We start from the raw sequence: 24,684 nt of genomic DNA, 5'->3' as shown, positions 1-24,684 counted from the left end.
TAATTCTGTTGAAGGTGCATAAGGCAGAATCCTGGTGTGAATCTCAGCACTCTATTGATACAGCAGAGTTTAGAGAAATAAAAACTTGAATGGGTCATCCTTCAGTATTTACGTACGTTATTCCTGGGGGAATTCTATACCACTTAGCACTTGCAGAATTTTGTGCCCTGAAAATACATTTGGCTTGAGAAGTGACAATTGTCTCTTGCTATCCAGAGGGTGCTGCGGTGTCAGAATGGGGTGGTGACAATGCCATAGACAGCACACTTAAACTTTATGGCTGATATCAAGCTTGGAGGGGGTGGCAAAAGTGGAGGATAGGATTGAAACTGAAAATGATCTGAACAAACTGTAGAAATAATCTGAAATATTTGACCTTTCAAACAAGAGACGCTCCCTCTCAGGAGTGTCATCTGAATCCGTATCTACCAACTCGTTGCGTTAATGTACTAGATATGCTATGAGTTACACTCCCTCTTGAGGTGCCCTCTCTTTTTATATGACAGTGCTATGAATAAATAAGATGAAATTGTTTGTTTGTAAATGAAGTACTTTTAATTTGTTCTTACTCAATCTATTTCACACATGAAAAATGGGGAAATGACAGCCAAGGAAGAAGTACTGCAGACAGAAGTTTGGGGGTGTCATAATCAATCATGAGCTCAATGAGTCAATTGTGTAACATTCCTGGGTGGGGGTGCGGGGAGCAAACATTGTTCTGGGACTTGGTAGCAGTGATTGGAAATAGGAGAAGTAAAAGACAAGTTCTATGACGTGCTTAGTGCTGCTGTAGCGCAAATACCTGTTCGTGAACAACTGTACATCTTGGGTGACTTCAATGCAAGAGTTGGAGCTGATTGGGCCTCATGGCCTTCCTGCTTAGGACACTTCGGTGTGGGGAAAAATGAATGAAAATGGACAGCGTCTCCTTGAACTGTGCACATACCACAATCTGTGCATCACAAACACATTCTTCCGAACGAAACCACAGCACACAGTGTCGTGGAGACACCCACGCTCGAAGCACTGGCATCAACTAGATGTGGTCATCACTAGGCGTAACAACCTCAAAAATGTCCTTCTGACACGCAGCTATCATAGTGCTGACTGCGATACAGATCACTCGCTAGTTTGCTCCAAGCTCAAGCTGAGACCCAAGAAGCTGTACCGCTGTAAACCTGCTGGAAGGCTCCGCATTGACGCCAGAAAGACGGCAAACTCGGAGAAAGCTGAAAAGTTCAGAGAGACCCTCCAGGAAAATCTGCGCAGTGGCCATGGGGGCATCGATGCGACATCCAAATGGCAGCATCTGAGGGATACAGTTTACAACACGGCCTTGTCGGTGTTTGGAAGAAGAGCTAGAAACACGAACGACTGGTTCGAAGCTAACTCTGATGAGATGATTCCAGTCATTGAAAAGAAGCGTGCTGCACTCCTGGAGTACAAACGCTTACCGAGCCAGAGTACCCAGCAAGCACTTAGAGAGGTCAGAAGAACAGTACAGCAGACAGCCAGGCGCTGTGCCAACAACCACTGGCTCCAGTTATGCAGCAGCATCCAGACCTGTGCCGACTTTGGTAATCTCAGAGGAATGTACGAGGGTATGAAGAAGGCACTAGGACCCACCCAGAACAAGATGGCACCTCTGAAGTCCAAATCTGGTGAAGTCATGGCTGACAAAGCCAAACGGATGGAGCGCTGGGTCGAGCGCTACTCCGAGCTGTACTCACGCGAGAATGTTGTGGTTGACGCAGCCCTTGATGCCGTCGAGCTCCTGCCAGTAATGGACGAACTGGATCAAGAACCGACTGTGGATGAACTGAAGAGAGCCATCAACAGCATTGGAGCAGGAAAGGCCCCTGGTCAGGATGGTATACCACCAGAGGTAATCAAATGTGCCACGGACACACTCCTGGAACCCCTGCATGAGCTGCTGTGCCTGTGCTGGAAAGAGGGTGAGGTTCCACAGGAGATGCGTGATGCTAACATTGTAACGTTGTATAAGAACAAAGGAGACAGAAGCGACTGCAACAACTACCATGGAATCTCCCTCCTAAGCGTCACTGGTAAACTGTTCGCTCGCGTCATCCTTGGCAGACTCCAGAAGATTGCTGAGAGGGTGTACCCCGAATCGCAGTGCGGATTCCGTGCAGAGAGGTCTACCGTTGACACGGTCTTCTCTCTAAGGCAGCTGCAGGAGAAGTGCAGGGAGCAGAGAAAGCCACTCTACATAGCCTTCATCGACTTGACCAAGGCTTTTGACTTGGTCAGCAGGGATGGTCTGTTCAAACTGCTCCACAAGATAGGCTGTCCTCCACGGTTACTCAAGATGATCCAGTCATTCCACGAAAACATGAGAGGAACCATCCAATATGACGGCGCATTATCTGATGCTTTCAGAATCAGGAGCGGTGTCAAACAAGGATACGTGCTTGCTCCGACATTGTTCGGGATCTTCTTCTCACTCCTCCTGAAGCATGCCTTTGGATCTTCAACAGAGGGCATCTTGCTGCACACAAGATCTGATGGGAAACTGTTTAACCTTGCAAGGCTGAGAGCTAAGACTAAGGTGCGAGAAGTCCTCACGAGAGACATGCTGTTCGCAGACGATGCTGCTGTAGTGTCTCTCACAGAAGACCAGCTTCAAAAACTGCTGGATCAGTTCTCCAAAGCGTGCAAGGACTTTGGGCTTACCATCAGCCTAAAGAAGACAAATGTACTCGGTCAAGATGTTGCTGAATCCCCATCAATCAGCATTGACAACTATACGTTAGAGGTTGTCCACGAGTTCGTTTACCTCGGGTCCACCATCACTGACACCCTGTCGTTGGACACTGAGCTAAATAGGAGGATCGGAAAAGCGGCCACAACTCTGTCCAGACTCAGCAAGAGAGTGTGGAATAACAACAAGCTGTACACTCACACCAAAATGCAAGTCTACAGAGCCTGCATCCTCAGCACCCTCCTTTATGGCAGCGAGACTTGGACCCTGTATGCCCGCCAGGAAAAGAGGCTGAACGTCTTCCACTTGTGCTGCCTCAAGCGCATCCTTGGAATATCATGGAAGGACAGAGTTACCAACACAGCCGTCCTCGGGCAAGCTGGAATCCCAACCATGCACACCCTTCTCGGGCAGCGTCGGCTCCGCTGGCTTGGCCACGTCCACAGGATGAACGATGGAAGGATTCCAAAAGACATCCTGTATGGTGAGCTAGCCTCTGGCAAAAGACCCCCCGGACGCCCCCAGTTGCGTTACAAAGATATCTGCAAGAGAGACCTCAGAGAGGTAGACATCGAGCTGGACAACTGGGAAGAACTAGCAGACAACCGCAGCAGGTGGAGGCAGGGGTTACACAAGGGCCTCCAGAAGGGCGAGTTGAAGATCAGACAGCTAGCAGAGGAGAAGCGAGCACACAAAGCACAATAAGGACTTGCCAGACACCCACCACATCTGCAAGAGATGCAGCAAGGACTGTCACTCTCATGTGGGTCTTTATAGTCACAATAGATGCTGTAAATGAAGTCTTAAATTGAAACTTTAAAGGGCGCGATCCATAGTCTGTGCAGACTGAAGGATGCCTACTACTACTCCATGTTGATACAGCCTCAGTTGTAATATTTTGTTCAGTTCTGGGTGCCACATTTGGACAAATAGGAGTGAGCCTAGAGAAGAGCAACAAAAATCATTAAAGGTCTTGAACTTGATCTATGAGGAAAGATGGCGGAGGGGGGTGGAAGTTCAGTCAGGACACGAAAAAACAAAGGAGATGTGGGAAGTTTTCAAGTGCATACAATGTTACGAGAAGGAGAGAGGTAAATTGTTCTCATTCATCTCTCTGAGAGCAGGGCAAGAAGCAATGGTCTTAAATTGGAACAAAGGAAGTTTAGATTGTACATTAGGGAAAGCTTCCTATCAGGGTAGTTTGTGGAATCTGTCAGAGGACTCTAAGAGCAAGTTATACAAACACCTGTCAGGGTTGATCTAAATCAGTGGTGGGCAATAAGTAGTCCATGGGCCAGATGCTATTCACCAGGGCTAAACTCCTAGCAGGCCACCAGGCTCTTTATTTACCTGAGTGTCTACAGCCACAGCTGTCTGGTCCCATCCATTGCCTGTCATTCGCCATTGCTGGCCAATGGGAGCCGTAGGAAGTGGTGTTGGCTGGGCCCCTGCTCTCATTGGCTCGGAATGGTAAACTTCAGCCTACAGGAATAGTGAGCAGTTGCACCTGTAGACACTTGGGTAAATAAAGCATCTAGCAGTACACTGGGGCTTAACTCTGGCAAACTGTCCATGCCTCTTATTGCCCTCTCTGGTCTAGATAATACTTAGTCCCCTGAACTCATGGCAAGACTAGACTAGAAGACCTCTAGAAGCCTGTGTTCTGACTGCTAAATATAAGTGAAGAGTCCATATGCTAAAGATGTTCTCTGTTTTGCCCCTTTCTGTTTAGCTGATCATGGCCTTGCTCGTTTAGTAACTGCATACTGTGAACATGGTCACAAAGCTGCTAAAATTAACCCTTTGTTCACTGGCCAAGCTGTGATGGATATGGTACCTGAAATTCGAGTGCTGGCAGAAATGCTTCAGGGACCTTTCAATACCACAGGTAAGACTAGTTCTTGCTGCATAGATGGCTTGAACTTTGTTTGAAATCTGCTAAAGGAAATGTTAAGCTTGTCCTTTTTCACATAGGATGAAAGTGAGGTACTCCTGCAGCATTACCATGGCAAACTGTCTTGAAGGTTTTTTGGTAAGGCTGAAGGATTTTAAGAGATGGATAGCAGAGAAACTCTTTAATATTTGTCATTGCTAAAGATGCTGTAACACCTTTAACTGAGGGAGTTTTCTAGTTGCCAGTGGTGGTAAGGGTGTGCTTTTGCTTAATACATAAATTAAAAAAACCCTAGAGCTGAAATAGAAACTTAAAGTATAGATCAAAATCTCCACAAACATATAAAAACTTAAATTCTGGTTAAAATTTTGGGCCTCTGACCCACTTCTAACTATAATCATGGAAATTTAAGATGGGATGCACTTGAACCTCTTTAATCTGTCAACCTTGGGAAATTGGCTATACAGGATTATGGCATTTTCTGGACCATGGGTGTTCATGTGTACTTTTGCTTTTGAAGACGAAAATAGAAACATTTTTGTAAAATACTGAAATTTTATTTCACACTGAATATGTACAGGAATGCATATGGGGTTTGTGAAGGGTTGGGGGTACAGGAGTACACTGAGAGGGAGGGTGCATGAGGGGGATGAGGGTGTAGAGTCTGTGTGGGATGGAGTGGGGAGGTTACCAGCACCTCAACTCCAGGGGATACATATGGTGACATGCCCTCTACCTCCCCCAAGCACTGCCCCCTGCTGTCATGGGAGCAGGACAGGGGATACCTCTGGAGAAGCACCAGTGTGGGAGTGAAGAGGTGAAAGGGAGCAGCGGTGTGTAGAGCCACTTCCTCCTCCCCTTGACAGGATCCAAACCACTGGTGTTCCTGGATTAGGGACACCTGGATTATGGAGGTTCAAGTGTTGTTCATTCAAAGTTATAAATATTCTCAATGCAACATAGGCATTTATTGAAGGGGCCATCAAATGTTGGCCCTAGATTGCCTAATCAGAGGTTAGCCGTAATAAAACATTGAAATGAGAGCTCCATTAGTTCTGTGGTTAAAATTATCATAGGTATTCGGACTCATATCCACATATCACAAATGATTTAGTCACTCCTTAAAGTATTCTCTTCCCCTTTCTCCCCACCCCCCCAATGATTCTGTGTGGAAGAGCTGGGTCTTGCATTGTTTAGTGAGCCAATTCCTGGGAATGAAAACATCTTCTATTATGCCAGTTGGGGCAGCAGAGTAAATATTTCTTAAAACTTCATCATAACTCAAGTACTTATTAATAATATAATGTGTTCAGCTACATTATAAACCATGACAAGAGTAGAGGAACTGTGGTCCAATGTCAAGGGCACTGGTGTGAAAATCTGAAGACCTGTCTTTTCTTAGCCCTACCATTTAAATCGGTTACCTTTGATCACTCAGATTATCTGTGTGCCTCAATTCTCCATCTGTGAAGTGGGTGTATATGTGTTGCACTAGTGCTTGGGAAGCCCCAATAATCCATCAGTCTCATTCTAGATCAGTGATGGGCAGCCTTAGCTAGTGAGTGGGCCATAAGATTGTTGTAACCCAGATTGTCTCCCAGGATAGTGATGTTTTGCCAACTGCACTTGCATATTTAAAATTTCTGTGTATGCATATAACAGTTGAACCACAACAGCGGTTTGTATGTAGAGGGAGCACATTGCACACGTTGGCTGTGAGACCCATCAGCATCCACCTCGCCTGCTTTATGTGCATATTACTTTAGTGTAGTACTGGTACCAAAAAAAAAAATTAAAAAAAAAAACAAACCCTGGAAGAACAGAAACCAGGAGAATCTGGGAACCCTGCATATGGGCATGGGTAAACAAAATTTCCATAGGCCACACACAGAATCCTGATGGGCCACAGGTTGCCCCCCACTGTGCTAGATGGTATATAAATACATACCAAAAAGGCAGTCTTAAACTGAAATAACTTACAGTAATACATGCCAGCCTGTGGAATGGTTTGAGACTTCTGAATGAAAAGTGCAATAGAAGTCTTAAACACTAAAGTATTAAAATATTATAAAGCTTTTTATTAACTTTACCCTCAAATGAAAGAGCAGACAGACAGGAAATAAAATAGTTTTAGAATTACTAATTGCATTGTTAATATCTCTCTGTCATCTAAGGGCTCCTGAACATGGGAAAGGAAGAGGCTTCCTTAGAGGACGTGTTGGCGTATCTAGACCATGTGTATTGTGGGCATATTTCTGTAGAGACTAGCCAGCTGCCAACCCTGGAGGAGAGAGAATGGTTCGCTAAAAGGTTTGAGCAATTGAAACAAGAGGCATTTACAACAGAAGAGCGAAAGCATTTGTGTAAGCTGATGCTAGAATCTCAGGTACGCACCATATTTTATTTATATTACGGTAGTGCATATGGACCCCATTCATGGGCCTGGACCCTATTGTGCTGGACACTGTAGATCTTGCTAAAGCCTTAAGCATAAATAGCAGTATGAACTAAAAAGCTGTGAACCAGAGTATGTGTAGCTTTGGACTAGTAACACACGTGGTGTCAGTTAACCACGTAAGCATGTTCTTGACCAGAGAGGATGATACCAAAATGCACCAATTTCTCAACTACAGAAACTCATTCCTAAGATCTCCTACAAGAATACAAGGACCCCTTGTAAAGATAAGGAGGGGGTGACAAGATAATGGATTAGGAAGTCTTATTCCTGTACCTGCTAGTCTGAATAAGAATGGTAACTAACAACATCTGGAGTATAATTAGTAACTTGTTTCTTTTTAATGTGTGGAAAGTCATAGAAGGGGCAACTTCATATTATTCTAGGGAACAACATCCTCGTGTGCTGACTGAACTAGTACCTTGTTGCAGGCAAGCAAATGTTAAATGTACACGAACTCCTGTGGAGTACTAGGGATGTGCTGTGTTGATAAAGCTGGCCAAGCACCTTCACCTCTGAAGCAAGCCTCTCTGCTTCCTTATGAATAACATTGAACTCTGCTAAATCCACATGCTCTTTCTGACTGAAGCTAACATAAGCCTCAGGAACAGCAACAGTCACCACATTAACAGTGTTGCCGTATCAGCAGCACTCCACAGAACTGACACAATTGCAGAGGGGGGGGAAAAAAAAAGCCTTGTCTCCCCTAAAACAGGCTGTACCCAATTATGAATAGTTTGAGATGGTCAAGACCTGAATTTGATTTAATATGGTATAGAAACAAAATAGTTCTAGTTGGAGGGAGTTGTTCACATTAACTACAGGAGTAATTCTTAAAAGACAAATGCAGTGTTTAACTCTGACAGTCTAGGACTGGGGTGAGCAACTTCTTACTTCATTCCCCCCTTATCCGTGCAATTAGCACTGCTATCCACACTTGTCTAATGTAATGCAAACTGGCAAAAGTTTCTCTTATATTCATATTTTAATTTAAAAAAAAACTTTTGGCATACATAAGAAAATAAGTATGTAGAATGTAAAGTTGACTAGTTGGTACATAAATGTGAATACACACATGAAATGTTACTGTTTTAAACATTTTAAATGAGATGTAGGAGCCGAAGACCCAGCAGTGAATTGTGCTGTGCCCCCACTTTACTCACCCCTGGTCTAGGAAATGATTTAATAAGGGAAAGGTGTCTAAATACTAGCTCAAAAGGACCACTTTTACAAAAAGAGGGACATCAATGTACCATGTTAGCAAGAAGAAATCCAGCATGTTCCTGTGAAATATCTGATTCCAGGGCCTCGTGTGAGGTTCTAGGCAGCTTGTAAAAATAGATGGTCTCAGGCTGGCAGTCTGATACTCTTGGTTTTTTTTTGTTTTTTTTTAAATATAGGTGCTTGGAAACAATGAGGAATTGCTCTCAAGGGGTGCATCTACACTAGGAACTAACTTGAAGTTAGGCACTACTTCGAAGTAGCCTGCAGAGAGCCTACACTCCACCCCCCTCCACCCCCGCCCCTGCCATAACTTCTAAGTAAGGGAGCCCAACTTCAAAGTCCTTACTCCATTCCTGGAAATGGAGTAGTGCCCTACTTTGAAGTTTAACTTCTAAGTAGGGTGTGTGTAAACACTCAACTTAGAACTCTGTTACTTTGCAGTTGTACTTCAAAGTTATTTTTGTCGTGTAGACATGGCCAAGGAGACGTCAGGCATCTTGCTGCTGCTCCACTACTGTTTCCCTTCCAGTTTCACCACCCTGTTCCCCTTGCCATCAGCTTCTAGTCACAATCCAACGCAACAGGGAACAGTGAGGAGGGATGCCATTTATTAAGAGATGGTTAGGTTAATGGGAGCAGGATGAAGGCTCTGAAGTAGCTATTTCACACAGGAGCTTGGGATTTATTCCCAGTGTGTTCTGTGTCAGTGAAAGGCCCTTACTATGACCTGCATGTTTTGGAGTAATCTAAAAGTTTCAGTTTCTGTTTCACTGTCTCTTGTTCATATAGTAGAACAAGAGTAGATACACAAAGGTGTCCCTGCTTCTGGCTTTTATATGGCCCAGATGGGGGAATTTGAAACTTAACATTTACGCAGAGAAAATGGCAAAGTGTATTTTGTAGCTTCCTTTTTTTAAATGTAGCTGACAGGCTTATTCCCTCAGTAGGTGCTTTTATGGGAAGTCAAATATTGTTAAATGTCTTGTTGTTCTGTTTGTTTCCTATCAGGAGTTTGACCGCTTCTTGGCCACCAAGTTTGCCACTGTGAAACGATACAGTGGTGAAGGAGCAGAGAGCATGATAGGTTTTTTCCATGAGTTATTCAAGATGTGTGTGTACAGTGGGGTGACAGATATCATTGTTGGAATGCCTCATCGAGGAAGACTTAATCTCCTCGCTGGGCTGCTTCAGTTTCCACCTGAGGTAAGGGACAGATTGTCTCGTTAGCAGTGGCTTGCTCTTTATGCAGATATTTGTGTAATTACTTTTTGATAAGAATCTCATTGCCAGTACTTGAGTACAAAGTGATAAATTGATCTGTGAGTCCATATTTCTTCTGACACTGGGCTCTGCAGGTCTCCCTTTTAAAAAATGTTTAGAGAATAGCAACAAAAAGAGCTTAAGTGGCAATGTACAAAGGATTATAGAAATTCATCCAGAGTGTGTGATTTTTTTTTTTTTTTAAAACAAAGACCTCTCCAATACTGGTAACATTAATACAAATCGTGTTTCCTATGCACTGTGCAACTAATCTTATTTCTGTGCAGCTGATGTTCCGTAAAATGCGTGGGTTAAGTGAGTTTCCTGAGAATTCACAAGCAATTGGGGATGTCCTGTCCCACCTGACAGCCTCTGTAGACCTAGACTTTGGTTCACACCGTCCTCTGCATGTCACCATGTTGCCTAATCCATCACATCTAGAAGCTATTAGCCCAGTAGTTGTTGGCAAAACACGTGGAAGGCAACAGTCTCTTCTTGATGGCGATTACTCACTGGACAGCTCTGCGCAACCTGGAGACAAAGTCATCTGCCTGCAGGTACTTACAGAGCTTAGTAACAAACTTTCCCAAATGGGAGCATGAACAATGATGTTTCTGTTTTACAAACTGAAAAGTACTGTGAAGAGCTAGGTTTATTCACTGTTTGGGAGAAGGGAGATATCCAGATGACAGCATAGTTGGCATTGTTTTAAGAACCCCGGTCTTAAGATTTTCAAGCCAGTGAATTTTATCTGGACTCTTTCTATTACTGTCTAGACTTGTAGACCCAGGAAACATTTCCTTCAGCAGAATGAGATTTCTTGGCTGGAGTTAACTGAGAAGGGAAGGCTTGAGTACAGACTGGCTAAAAGGTTTTTTTATTCTCAAGTATCAAATGCCCTCTAGCTTTTGTGTGCTGGGTTCTGAGGAGCCTTCTTCAGTGATACGTTCTTGGGATGGTGCCAGAGTATTGGTAGATTAAAGCAACTGAAAAGGCTCATGTGTTTTTTTTTACTGGAAGGAACCTGGTGCTATTGAATGGGATCATGTGAAATGGAGCCTTCTGGAGAGCAGCAAAATAGCTCGCGTGAGAAGTTAAATGCTTTCAGAGATGCCAGAAGTTTTGCTATGGCTCATTTCTAGGTGTGCAGAGGGAATGGCCTCGTTAGGAGTGGAAATAGTACTGAATGCTGGGGGCTTTCTTGCAGTGAATAACCCTGCTTCTCTGTGATGCTCCCTTGTAAAAGTGAACTGAAAAGTGTTTTGTTAGCGCTATTTAAAATTTGAAGCGTCTGGTCACTGGAGCTTCATGTTCATTCTCTTCAGCTGTGATATGGATGGGTTTGAACCTACAGAGTATCTATTGAGTTGTGAGTCTGTGGACACCTTGAAGCTAAGACCCTCACCTGGTTTTACTTCAGCTTTTGAATTTTAATTATTAGCAGTCCTGTGTCACCTTTATAGGCCAACAGATATTTTGGAGCATAAGCTTTCCTGGGCAAAGACCTGCTTTGTCAGATGTATGAGTGCAAGTGGGTCTTTGCCCATGAAAGCTTGTACTCCAAAATAGCAGTTGGCCTATAAGGTGCCAGAGGACTTCTTCGTTTTTGAAGATACAGAATTACTTGGCTACCCCTCTGACTCTCTAGAAGGAGGCTTGAATAGAACCTCAATCTGAACCACTGCGAACTCTGGATTCGAGCTCTGCAGCTAAGGAGAGTCTTGAGTTTCAATACTAACCCATTATTGAGCTCAATGTCTTCAGCTTATTCAAACACCTGGACTGTCATGTTTCTAACTTTCAAAAATAACTTCCTTCAAATATGTTACATAGGACTTTAAAATTACAATTTATCTCCTGGTGGGGGTGTGGTAGCTCTCAATTCCTCTTTAAAAACCTTTTATTCTTCTGAATACCTGACTTTTTTGTTTTCATCCTTGTTTGTAATCTTATCCACATATCTCCGTCCTTTGCCTCTATTTACTGAAGTGTAGACAGATAGAAGCCATGTATACTTTGGACTGCAATGTTTAATTTGTGGGGGGGCAGGCTGATGGCTTATTTTTGTTCTCTGATCTTTTACTAAAGACCTACTACAGACTATTAATTGGTACTGTCATATTATACCCATGACATTTAATGAGAATGCTGTGTGTAATGGTGAAGTCTGTTCTAAGATAAGTTTTGCTCTGAACAGGTAACAGATCAGAGAGCATGTGCACAATTTGCTGGTCATGGCCTACATTGGCATTAAAAGATTGATATTGGAGCTCTCAAATTAGCATGGGAGCAAGGGTCTGGTGTTTGGAGCTGTGTAGATCAATCTGAAACATCTTGTGTAATGAATTTTTTTCCCTCATTCTGGCACTTCTCTTCAGCAATGTCACTAACAAATCTTTTTTTCTGCCTCCTATAATTTAGGTACATGGTGATGCTGCTTTCTCTGGTCAAGGGATTGTTCCTGAAACGTTGACACTCTCTAATCTCCCACATTTCAGAGTTGGTGGAAGCATCCATTTGATTATCAATAATCAGCTGGGTTACACCACTCCTGCAGAGCGAGGAAGATCATCGCTATACTGTAGCGATATTGGTATGTCTAAAAGAGTTACCAGACAAGTGATTATCTAATCCATGTTAGAGGAATCTTAAACTCTGATTTGAGTATCTAGCAGTGACTTGTCTTTGGGGTTTCATAGCTGGTGTTCATATATGCTAGGGAATCTTTTTCCAAACTTACGATGCCTTAAGTAAATTACACTTGCATGGTCTTAACAACATGTATCATATTTTACTAACTTCAGCACAAAAATTATTTTCACAAATTCAAAGATCTCCTAGCAGAGGGAAAAATTACATAGTATCTGTGCAAAATGTTACAAGCTGCTTATTGGGCTATTTGTAAAGTTTTATTAACAAACTTAAAATTTATTTAGTAAGTGATTGAGGTATGTTTTATGATATAGTATAAGGCTAAAGAAAAATGACTGAATCGAATAAATCCATCATAAACACAGTGGGTCTCCCAAGCATTGACTTAGCAAGAGTCTATTGTACAAATGCATCTTGGTGATGATTTTAGTTTAACTGGTGCCCGTGTACATTCAAGGAAGCAGTAGAAATATGAGACTGATGTCATTACTTGAATAAGGTGAACAAAGAATTTTTTTCTGACTCTTCTTATTCACAAATCTGCTTTAATTAGCTATACTGTCAATACATGTACAGATGCAATTCTACATACAGTATAAAATAAATCCAAGTCTTGGCATTTCCCAATAAAACTTTGTCATGGCTTTAGCAAACCAGATGTTGTAAGGTGGACCCATGATAATTGATAGGGAAAACAAGGCATATTACCATGGTTTTTCCCTGCATTGGTTTTGTGATTCACATCACTAGATTTACATGGTTTATTATTTTATTGCCTTGAAGACAATTAGATCAGAAAACGATGTGAAGGGGAAATCACCAGAAGGGTTAATTTTCCTGGAAAATGTAAAAGGAAGTACAAGCCAATGGCTTGGGAACTAGTTGATTTGCTGTCTAGTTGCCACACGCAGGGAAGGGTGCACTAATGTGCATGTTTTGGGGTTTTCTTCTGCTTCTTTGAAAAGAGTTTGGTTATGAAATACCTGTCTGGGGTCTGTTGGGAACAACCTACCATGAATGGATTAGGGAGAGTACTGCTTCTGACCAAGGAAATAATGTACAGGATAAAGATAAACCTTGCTTAAGGTTAAAAGCTACATTTTGTTTCTCTTTTCGTTGTCACTTGCTCCACAAGCCTGTGCAAGCCTGTGAGGGCTTCAGTTTCCCTCCATAATGAGAGGCTCTAGGGACTGTGCACAAACCTGGTAGAAGCTTTTTGTTCGTTCTAGAACCACATTATGGAAGACATATGCACAGGGTTGAGGCAGTTGTAATGATCAAAAAAGATTTTGCTAATATTGGCAAGATCACTCTGGCAGAGATCATATGTTGGGTTCTAGTGGGCATACCTCATGTATTCATTTTCTTGTGATAGCAAAGGGCAGGGAGCACTTAATTAAATCTTACCTTGCATTTGACTTAAATCCTTGATTTGAACTTCTGTTCAGGTAAAATAGTTGGATGTGCCATTATCCATGTGAATGGTGATGATGCTGAAGAAGTTATCAGAGCAACACATCTAGCTGTTGAATACCAGAACCACTTCCGTAGGGATGTGATTGTAGACTTGGTGTGCTACAGACAGTGGGGCCACAATGAACTTGATGAGCCATTCTTCACCAACCCCACCATGTATAAGATCATCAGGTAGGTTAACACTAGCAAAGGGACTGGGCATTGCTGCTGATGTTAGTGTTTTTGAATATGTAATTGGAGGATAGTACCTTTTCATCTGCATTTCAAAACTTCCCAATAGCTGTTCTTCATTAGTTTGTCTTCTGCTCATGAGCATCGGTGGGGTTTGAGATGCAGACAGCTGGCTGGGAAGGGTTTGTAGAACAGGGCTGATGACCGTTGGCAGAGCTGTGACTGAGAGGCTTGTGTGAAGCCAGCTTAAGCTTTAGCTGGTTCTTTCCAGTTCAGCTAGGTTGTCTTTTTTGAGCACAAAAATTTATCCTACTTTTATACCCACTCCAGGAAAGAATTGGTTTTTTAAGAGTGCTAGCCACTATATTATGGCATCTGATATGGAGTGTGACTGCAGTGTTCACATATGCTGGAAGAGGATTCTTCGTTTCCTTGTCATAGCTTAGTTTGCTGTGGGTTTATTGTGATTAGGGTGTGACTTTGAGTCCTACTTTTTGATGATAGCGCCAGTTAGAGTTGCCTTTCCAATAATAAACAATATAGCAACCATTTTCCTGGAACATTTTTTGTCCTTTTTGCTTTTTGGAGGACCTCCATCTGAATGGTTTGGTTGTAACTCACTCCTGTTCTCGGAATGAGTTTTTTATATTGCCATCTAGCAACAGAGTCTTATTTCTTTACTATACTGATGGCACAGTATACATGGGGAGTTTGATATTTTCTCTTCCCCTCCCCCACCCCCCACAGATCCCGTAGGAGTGTTCCAGACACATACGCAGAGCGGCTAATAGCTAGTGGGCTCATGACTGAGGATGAGGTATTGGAGATAAAGACTTCATATTACACAAAGCTGAATGATCACCTTGCCAACATGATGATGTATAGCCCCCCTTCGACCAACCTGCAAGCTCACTGGAGTGGAATGGTGGAACCCTCTGCTAGGATCACTGTTTGGGATACAGGCCTGCCTGTGCCACTCCTGCAATTCATCAGCATCAAGTCTGTGGAGGTGCCGGAAGAGCTCCGGATGCACAGCCATCTTCTGAGAACACACATACAGGTCTGTAAGGCGTAATGATGTTCAACACCTCATTCCAGGGGTAGGGAGCCTTTTCATGGGTGAAGGAACACCCCACCCCCCCCAAAAAAAAATTGTACCATGTCAGTGAGACTGACTCCTTACTCCGCACAGGGAGATTGGAGGGGGGGACAAGGTTCAGCACCTCCTCCAGGCCAGAATAATGCTACTTGGGGCTCAGGGCTAGCAGATTTTGTGTGGCTCCCCTAGGCTTTGGATTGGAGCCAAAATGAGGGGCTCAGTGTATTGGGGGAGAGGGACAACTGCCAGGGAACAGTGTGGAGGTGCAGGGGAGAGCACAGGAGCAGGCTAGGTGTGGGGGCTGTGGGTGAGGTGCTTACCTGGAGCAGTTTCCCAGAGGCACGCACACAGCTCCACACTCCCCTCCTTTCCCAGGCCCCATCCCCTCTGCTGCTTCCATTGGCCATGATTCCAGCCAATGGGAGTAGCAGGGAAAAGCTTCCAGGTCAGTGCTGCTGTTGTCCTGGCTCGGAAAGGGGATGAGAGAAGGAGGCAGGGGGAGCAGCCCACAGAGCATGTTCCTCTCCTCTGCCAGGCAGGCTCTGCAGACCAGACCTTAGGCTGTCAGTTCCCTATCCAATCTTACTCCATAGCTCAGAAAAACAAAAGAAATGCACCTGTTACATGAGGAATCTAACAGCACAAAACTGCAACTACAAAACAGTTTTCTTATTGTACAAGAAATCTTCACTGATAAGGCTGATTTCAATGCCAGGATCAGAAGAGATGCAGACCTCTGGCAGATTACCATTTGGGAAAGAAGGAGTCTGCCACGGCAACTCCAGTGGAGTTCTCCTCTTTGCCAAGCTTGTGTTCCACACATTTTGTATCACAAACACCCTCTTCCATCAGGAAAAACAAATACTAAGACTTCACAGCAACATCCCTGATCAAAGTACTGGCACCTCCATAAACTAAGTTATCGTCTGTTCATGGGATTGGCGTGATGCGCACGTGCAATGACAGGTGCTGATTTATTTGACCTACAATGGCAGTCAGGATCATCACCAAATGGAGAACTCAGAGGAAACTGCTCTGATAAAGATCAATGAACAAGGCTTGAAGGACACCATGAGATGAAGTGATACCACGCCAAAGGAAGCTGTCAACAGTACACACTGAATATGTGGAAGAACACTGGTGTCAGTTGAAAAAAGCGATCCATTGGAGCTTGTGAAGAAACCATTGGCTGCTAGTCCAGGAAGCATCAGGACTGGCTTGATAAGAACAACGTGGAAGTTTGAAAGCCTCATTGAGACAAAAAGGAAAGCCTTTAAGGTCTGGCAAAGCAACATCAACTGCACAACAACGAGATGTGCATGCCAAGGCAGAAGTGCAACATAAAACAAGGACTCTGGGAAAAACTGCTGGTGGACTGAGTAGTTGTGAGAACTCCAGCATCTCACAGGCATCAACAATACAAGAGATTTCTTCAATGCCACCAAAGCTGTTTATGAACCAAGAAACCATGGAATCAATCCACTGAGAGCAAAGGACAGTATCCAACTCTTGAAAGACTAGAAGCTATTGCTTCTTACTGGAGGAAGCACTATAATGAGCTTGAGCACCACCCCGGACACTGATTCTAGAGTCCCTTGACCAAATCCACCAGCTGCCACCAAGGGACAGTCTTGCAACACTTTCTACCCTGAGGGAGGTCCAAGCTGCAATCAAAGTGATAAAGTGCAACAGGGCAACTGGACTAGATGAGATCTCAGCTGTAGCCTTTAAAGAAGGCAAGCCAGAAATTCACAAACAACTGCACCTCCTGATTTTTTTCAAGATCTGGGGCAGGGAGCAGAAGCTGCAAAAGTTTAGAGGCACACTGATCATCAGCCTCTTCAAGAAGGGCGACAGGTCAGACTGTGGAAACTAATGTGGCATCTCCCTCCTGGCAACGGCAAGGAAGATTGTCGCTTTATCCTTGGAAACCAACTCCTGCCCCTCCTTAGAAGAAATTCTCCCAGAATCCCAGCAGACATGATCTTCTTCTTTTCCCAGGAACTGCAATGAAATAGTCGTAAACAAAACCTAGCCTTCTATGTTTCAATGACCTAACCAAAGCATTTGACGCAATCAGTTGTAGCTCTCTGTGGACCATCTTCTCAAAGATAAGCTCCCTCCAAAAAATTCATTAACATATTGAGGCTGCTGCACGACAACGCAACTGCAACAGTATTGAGCAAGAACAGATCCCAAAATGACCCTTTTAAGGTCAAAACAGGAGCAAACAAGCCTGTGTCATTGCCCCTTCACTGTTCTGCACCTTCATTGCTCTGACCCATCACCTCCATAGATGGCAAGCTCCCAGGCGGTGTAAAGATTGCCTATAGACGATAGGTTTTTCTGTCTCAGAAGACTGAAGGCTTAAAAGCAAGACCTACATGATGTCAATCATGGTGCTCCAATACGTGGATGTCAACATGGTGGTTGCTCTTTCTCCTAATGCCCTTCAGTCCATCTTAAGTGCCTTCAACAAAGTATACGAGAATCACTGCTTTACATGGAACATGAAAAGACCAAGGTGCTCCACCAACCCTCACCTCTGCAACACTCATGTACCTTCTGTTGAAGTCAATGGAGAACTGCTGGAAAACGTGGAGCTTTTTCCATACTTTAGAAGTTATCTTTCTGCTAAATTCCATATTGATGGAGAAATCCAGCATCATCTGAGCTGTGCAAGCTCTGCTTTTGCCTGCCTGAGACAAAGGGTCTTCAAGACCCATGACAATCTATCCCACGACAAAGCTCCTTGTGTACTGCACAGTGACTACTGTAATGCTACTGTAGTCAAGGGGAAACCTGGACCACATAAGTCTCTTTTAAAGGCACTTGAGCAATATCGTCAATGCTACCTCAGGCGAATCCTAAATATCTCTTAGGAGGATAGGCACATGAACCCTAATGTCTTTGGAAAAGTCAAACGTGACCAGCATTGAAGCCATTATCATTCACCAACAACTTCGTTGGACTGGTCACACGGTTCGAATGCCTGATCAATGTCTCCCAGAACAGATTCTGGTTTTGGAGTTGAAGGAAGGACGGAGAAGTGTTGGGGGGACAGAAGAAGCAATATAAGGATGTGCTGAAGGCATGTATGGAGAAAACTCAGTATCGGTGTCAACGCTTGATAGAGCCTTGACCAGGACAATGCCCCATGGAGAGTGGTAATCCATGAGAGGATGGCAAATTTGCAGTGGGATCTCTCTGCAGACAAGGAGAGGCAGGGAAGAAAGAGCAGCAAAAGCTGCCCCATTCCTGTCCAACAGTTACCAACATCTGCCCATTCTGTGATAAGACCTATGGCTCCGGAATTGGGCTGATCAGCTATCAACGGACTTACAAATAGGAGGGTGACATGAAGACGTTCTACTCCATTGAGTGCCTGCCAAGAGAGTCTCCCCAAAATTATAGCACTTATTTTTAGGTAGAATGGAGGAAAAAGTCATTCAAACTTGATGTAGGCCTTTTTTAAACGAGCTTTTATTGCACGTAAAAAAATATCTTAAGGGTGACTGTTTCAGGGAGTGGTACTGGAATATAGTCTTTTACTTAAACCATACGTATAAATATCTTCAGCTCGTTGTTTGTGACCTTCAGTGCTAATGTCTGATGGATGGTATGTTGCCTGAATGAAATGATTTTGTTCGTCTAGTTTTAAGCAAATGCATCCACATAACAAAATTGGCAGTGGTTGACCCTTGATAGGTACTTTCAGAGGCCAAGAGTTAAAGGGACAGGAAGACTGACCTAGCCTAACCCCTTCCATACCCAGGTACATGTTGGTGGGGCAGTTTTTAGGGAACATTTTGCATGGTTGCTGTCCAGTCTCTGATTTATAGATAATTCTGGAGATGGAAATCTTCCATCTGTCGTCATTTCCTAGCACTAACTATGTAAACAAAAGATTGATGATTGTGCTCCAAGGAGTTTAAAATGTAGGTCCTAAGAAGATAGGCTCCATGGTTCACTGAAGATTTGTATGGACCCACATGTCCATCACTTGGAACTGATTGCAGGATTGGGGCCTAAGTTGACCATCAAGAAGTGGCCTCAGCATGGCCCTGTAAATAGTCAATCACCTCATTTTCTGCTCTTGAATACTTAATTAGGTCTGAGGCTCCATCAATTCCAATGTCAGCCCTCCTTTTGAGGATAGTTTGAACCGAAAAGTTACAAAAAAAAAAAAAAAGCCCTCTCCTAGTTTTTCAGCTGGGCACAGCCCCAAACTCCCCAGGCATATAAGCCCTTCCTGCCTTAGTAGGTTATTTGCAGCCCTTCCTAGTTGAAGCAGTTCTCCTGGTCTTGGGACCTTCCCTATAGGAGCTTCTCACTCTCTGCAGCCCCGCTGATATAAAAGGAAGTCATATGATCCATACCTACCAGATTTTAATTAAACCCCCACAGCTCATCCTAGGTGAGGCAGACAGAGCTAACTGTACAAGACTGGCAATCTCCAGACCTCCAGCTTTCAAAGTGGGCAAGCTGTTCAAAGTGTGATAGTGATTAATAAAACTTTAGGAAGGTGCTCTGTATTTTTCTAGCTATCTCTGATCAGTAACCTCAAATGAGATGCAGCCTGACAAAGCTAAATCACAGTCTTAATTTTCTAAAATAGGCAAGAATACAGAAAGTGGAGGAAGGAACGAAGCTGGACTGGTCTACAGCTGAAACATTAGCTTTCGGTTCACTACTCAGCCAAGGTAAGGCAGATAGTATAAAATGTTTTGTCAGCAGCAATCTAATGTGCATGAAGACTTTTCAACGTATCTCATGATCAATTCCAAGAGTTGTGACCTATAACTGTCCAAAAATAACCTTTATTCCAATAAAAGGCAACTATCTGGCATTCTTCTGCTTCAAGCTAAGCATATGCATAGTCCTGTTTGTTTCAGTAGGACTACTCAAATATTTGTTTTAAATTGAAGTGTAAGGCTGAATCTTTCACCTCCTAGGCCTAGATTCAGGTTAACATTATATTGCATACAGGACATGTGTATTTTATTACTTGTTTCTGGCCTCATGTATGCTAATTAACATTACAGAATAGCTAAGCAGTTTTTCCACAAGTGGAGGTCTCTGTTCAAGGGTATCCATTCTAAAGTGGAAAGCCATCAGCGTTTTTCTTCTGCCATACAGCTAAATGAATAGTAATTTCTACAACTGATGATAAATTAGATGCTGTACCAACACAAGTAATCTCAGTACTTGCCCAAAAAAACTAAGACACTAAGGCTGTTTCTACACATGCCACTTTCTTTCTGGCTAATAAGAAGCCTGAAATATGCTAATGAGGTGCATATGTAAATTCAGTGTCTCATTAGCATAAGGTCATATGATTTGGAGTCCAAAAGTGTATCTTCTGGACTCCAAATTTTGGCCTTATGCTAATGAGGCACCAGGAATTTACATACATGGCTCATTAGCATATTTTGGGCTGTTTGTTAGCATGCCGCTTTTGGTGAAAGTAATGTGTAGAAACAGCCTAATGCGGACACAGGCTAAAACCAGTTCAAACATGTATTCAAGTATCTACAAGATCTTACCTGGACTCATGCAGAGAACATGCCAAGGTCAGTGTTGAGTCTTTGTAGGAAGTGTGTGTCTGAAAAAGGGTGTAAAGGCTTGGCCCAAGAGAACTAGAGAGATTTGGTGCAAGAGTAAGGGGTGGGGTAGAAGAAACCTAAAGATAAGAATGAAGATAAGAAAAAAATACAGAGGGACCACTTAAGGGAAAAGCCTTTGAAGTAGTAAGAAAGGAGAGACAAGAACAGGGGTGTGAGAGAGAGAGAGTGGTGTTTCATAGGTGCCTGTTCATTAGGGAAAGAAGTTGGAATTGATCTGCTTGGTGAGAGACACCAGAGAAGATTTTTGAGGAGGGAAGTGATATTGTAGAATAGGGAACACTTGTTAATGGTTACTGTCTCCCTTTTATGGCTTTGATTATTTAAGGTTACTTTTGTTTCTTGCTTGATAAAGGGTTTAATATTCGACTGAGCGGACAGGATGTTGGCAGAGGAACATTCAGCCAACGACATGTAATGTTGGTTTGCCAAGAGACTGATGAAACCTATATCCCACTGAACCATATGTCTCCTGATCAGAAAGGCTTCCTAGAGGTATGGTGTTTACTCTTTAGAGAAGGTCACTTATCCATGACTACACACTTTTATAACTTGCATATTACTCTTTTTGAGGGGTAAAACTTACTTCTCAAAGGTGAATAACCTGCCATTGTACAAATTAAGCTTCCAAAATTGATTGGGTTGCCCAGGGTCACACAATGAGTAAGGCCATACCAAATTCACAAGCATAGTATTTTTAACATAGCAAATGTCATGATTTTGGATATTTACATTTGAAACTTCAGTGTTGTGATTGTAGGGGTCAAGGGAATTGCAAGGTTAGTTCGTGGGGGTTGGCCAGGGGGTGAGGTTTGTGGCATTGCTACTCGTACTTCTGCGCAACTGCTGGCAGCAGCACTCCCTTCAGAGCTGGGCATCTGGAGAGTGAAGGGTTCTGGCCAAAAATCTGGTTCTGAAGGCAGAGCTACAGCAAGCAGTGGTGCTGAATTAAGTTAAGCGTGGTATGTTATTGCCACCCTCACTGCTGTGCTGCTCCCTACAGAGCTGGACTGTTAACTCAGTAACTGCCACTCTCTGGCCATCTAGCTCTGAAAGCAGCAGTACAGAGTAAGTGGCAGCCTGGATATAGTATTGTCACACTTGCTTCTGTGCCGCTGTGCATGAAGTGGTACCTTCAGAGCTGGGCATGTGGCCAGCATTACAACCACTGGGCAAATGGGCTGCGGATTTAAAGGCACCACAGAAGTAAGGGTGGCAATATCTTGCAGGGGGAATTCCAAGGTTCTTCTGTGGAGGAGCAACTCTTTCAGGTTAGGACCTCCAATTTGAGAAATAATGGCTTCCCACCATGAAAACTATGTAGTAGAAAGCGAAAGCACACAAAAGGCCAAATTTCATGGGTGGCATCAGATTTCACCACCAGTGATGCACTTGGCATGGCTGTGAATTTGGAAGGGCCCTAACAATGAGCCAGTGTGAGCACTGGGAATAGGAAGAACAGTTATTTGCATTTATAGTAACTGGCTTTTCAAGATGTTGCCCCCATGGATTCCACTTTCAGTGCACCTGCATTCACATGCATGATCAGATTGTTTTGTTTTGGCCAGAGGTGGGTGGGTGTGTGCGTGCCCGAGTTGATTTTGTGCATCCCCACCTCACAAAACACTGTTCTGATAGAAGACGTGGGTCCACCCATCCCTCAGTTTGTTTGCCAGAGCAGAATGTTGGAGAAGTACAACTCAAGGAGGGTGGTATGTAGAATCCCTGTGGACAGCACATCTCCAGAAACTTCCCTTACGTTAATTTGTGGTTACTTGTTTCTTAAGTGATTGTCCACATGGAATCTACGTTTGATTACCAACACTTACATTTGGTTGGAGTGGGGTAGCAGGAATCCCAGTTAAATAAGGCTAGCAGGACAGCCCTACCAAAACCATCTTAATCTGAAAGACTAACACAGAATACTGTCTAGTACCTGCATCAACTGAGTGCCACATAGTTGTCCTGTAGATTTCCAGAATAGATACTGTCTTCAGACAGGCAGCAGATGCTGCCCCAGCTCTAGTGCAATCAATTTCAGTATAGCTAAATGGATCTAGCTTGGTTAAATCATACCATGTCCTAATAGTTGAATTATCTCTAAGGGGATATTTCCTGACAGTACAGATTGAACTTCTAATCCCAGAACATTCTTTTGACAACATCGATAGTCTGGCATGATTTTAATTAGCATGATGACCACTTATCATAGGTAGGGCCAAGTTTCCCACAGTCCGGTGAGGTTTGTTTACAGCCACTAGTTCTGGCTCTCTGTGTTGTGTGCTGTTTAGCTGAAATTTACCCCAAATGTTTAAGAGCCCAGTAAGCAGTGGAAGTGTTGATGATAATGTGCTAGACAATATTGACCTGTGACCCGGGAAATTCTTTCATTTGGCTCCAGTCAGGGACCAAGGGTGCTGGGCTAGAGAGGTTCAACCTGTGCTCTCTGCAAAGGCTACAAAGAGACTAGGTCTGTTTTTGGATGTTTTTGCTTTCTTATTGCAACAAGACAGTCCCCTTTCCACCTCAAGATGTGGAGTTTAGCTTCATTCTGCTGCAGGAAGGCTTAGGGAAGAACACTAGGAGCTGGAGAATAAACTAGTTTGAATGGAATTCTAAAACACCCTTTGGAGTGTCTCATTTCACCTACTGACCCTATGCAAACTTGCTCTTTTGTTAGGTGAGCAATAGCCCCCTCTCTGAAGAAGCTGTACTTGGTTTTGAGTATGGAATGAGTATTGAAAGCCCCAAGTTACTGCCAATTTGGGAGGCTCAGTTTGGTGACTTCTTTAATGGAGCCCAGATAATATTTGACACTTTCATCTCTGGAGGTGAGTGGGGAAGAAAAATATTTTGTTACTTGTGTTACTGAAATTCCTTTTTAATTAAAAGACCCCCCATGCTCAAAACAAAAAAAATACATGATACAAAGATACAGAATAAGAAATCTACATGAATAATCTGATGAGAGTACTTACGTAGACTCATAGGCTGTGTCTCCATGTTGAGGAAGAAGGGGCTTCTGGAAGGAAGGTTTCCTTTCAGAAGATCCCCACAGGTCGCACATCTCATTGGCAGTGTCTACACTAGCCCCAAACTTCGAAATGGCCATGCAAATGGCCATTTCGAAGTTTACTAATGAAGCACTGAAATACATATTCAGCGCCTCATTAGCATGAGGGTGGCCGCAGCACTTCGAAATTGAGATGGCTTGTCCCGACGGGGCTCCTTTTCGAAAGGACCCCGCCTACTTTGAAGTCCCCTTCATCCTATGAGCAGATGGGAATAAGGGGACTTCGAAGTAGGCGGGGTCATTTCAAAAAGGAGCCTGGTCGGGACAAGCCGCATGGTGGCGAGCTGCATCAATTTCGAAGTGCCGCGGCTGCCTACATACTAATGAGGCGCTGAATATGTATTTCAGCGCTTCATTAGTAAACTTCAAAATGGCCATTTGCATGGCCATTTCGAAGTTTGGGGCTAGTGTAGACATGGCCCATGTGTACTTTGGAGTCCAGAAGAGCTCCTTCTGGACTCCAAACCATGTGCTAATGAGGAGTGGAAAATTTGCGTTCATGCCTCATTACCATCTTCCGGTTAGCTATTAGTGTGCTGCTTTCAGAAGAAGCAGCGCATGGAGACACAGCCATAAACTTTAATGTATTTACCCTCACAACACCTTTTGTGAAGTAGAGCAGTACTGCTATTCTCACTTTACAGATGGGGAACTGAGGTACAGAAAAACTAAGTGATTTTTCCCACAGTCAACTGGGAAGTCTATGGAGGAGCAAGGCCCAAATTAGGCCTGAGGGTTTTACACTGCACATGAAGAAGATTGATTGATTTTATTCCCAGACACCCATGCTAATTCCTTAATCACTGCATTTCTCCTATATGGTATCAGGTGGTGGTAAGGTATGGTGGGGTGGGTTGATTTGTTTGTTTTAAATGATTTGGACCTTTCACAGCATGGTCTAGTCTTGCTTCCTGAATGAACATCAGTCTGTGATGATGGGCTCTAACCAGTGAGTCTTGTGTGCTGCTAAGAACTGTTCCTAGATCTGGCTCACTTAGGAGCACCCCAAGGCACAGACTGTCTGCTCAGGATGC

The 24,684-nt window shown here is 43.5% G+C and overlaps 1 protein-coding gene across 2 annotated transcripts in view; it reads left to right on the top strand.

The window, feature by feature from the left end:
- Positions 1 to 24,684, top strand: part of DHTKD1 (dehydrogenase E1 and transketolase domain containing 1) — a 47,574-nt gene that overhangs the window by 3,903 nt on the left and 18,987 nt on the right. For both annotated transcript variants that reach the window (XM_075017954.1, XM_075017955.1), the window contains exons 2-11: positions 4,455 to 4,610; positions 6,791 to 7,002; positions 9,304 to 9,498; positions 9,843 to 10,112; positions 11,977 to 12,148; positions 13,656 to 13,854; positions 14,602 to 14,914; positions 19,572 to 19,656; positions 20,933 to 21,072; positions 23,258 to 23,408. In XM_075017954.1, the coding sequence (XP_074874055.1) occupies positions 4,455 to 4,610; positions 6,791 to 7,002; positions 9,304 to 9,498; positions 9,843 to 10,112; positions 11,977 to 12,148; positions 13,656 to 13,854; positions 14,602 to 14,914; positions 19,572 to 19,656; positions 20,933 to 21,072; positions 23,258 to 23,408 (1,893 nt within the window). The remainder of the gene's footprint in view (positions 1 to 4,454; positions 4,611 to 6,790; positions 7,003 to 9,303; positions 9,499 to 9,842; positions 10,113 to 11,976; positions 12,149 to 13,655; positions 13,855 to 14,601; positions 14,915 to 19,571; positions 19,657 to 20,932; positions 21,073 to 23,257; positions 23,409 to 24,684) is intronic.

This window comes from Carettochelys insculpta, chromosome 1 (genome assembly GCF_033958435.1).
Source record: "Carettochelys insculpta isolate YL-2023 chromosome 1, ASM3395843v1, whole genome shotgun sequence".
Taxonomy (NCBI): Eukaryota; Metazoa; Chordata; order Testudines; family Carettochelyidae; genus Carettochelys; species Carettochelys insculpta.
Note: the sequence above shows the minus strand (reverse complement) of the source record. Positions and strands in the feature narration are given on the sequence as shown.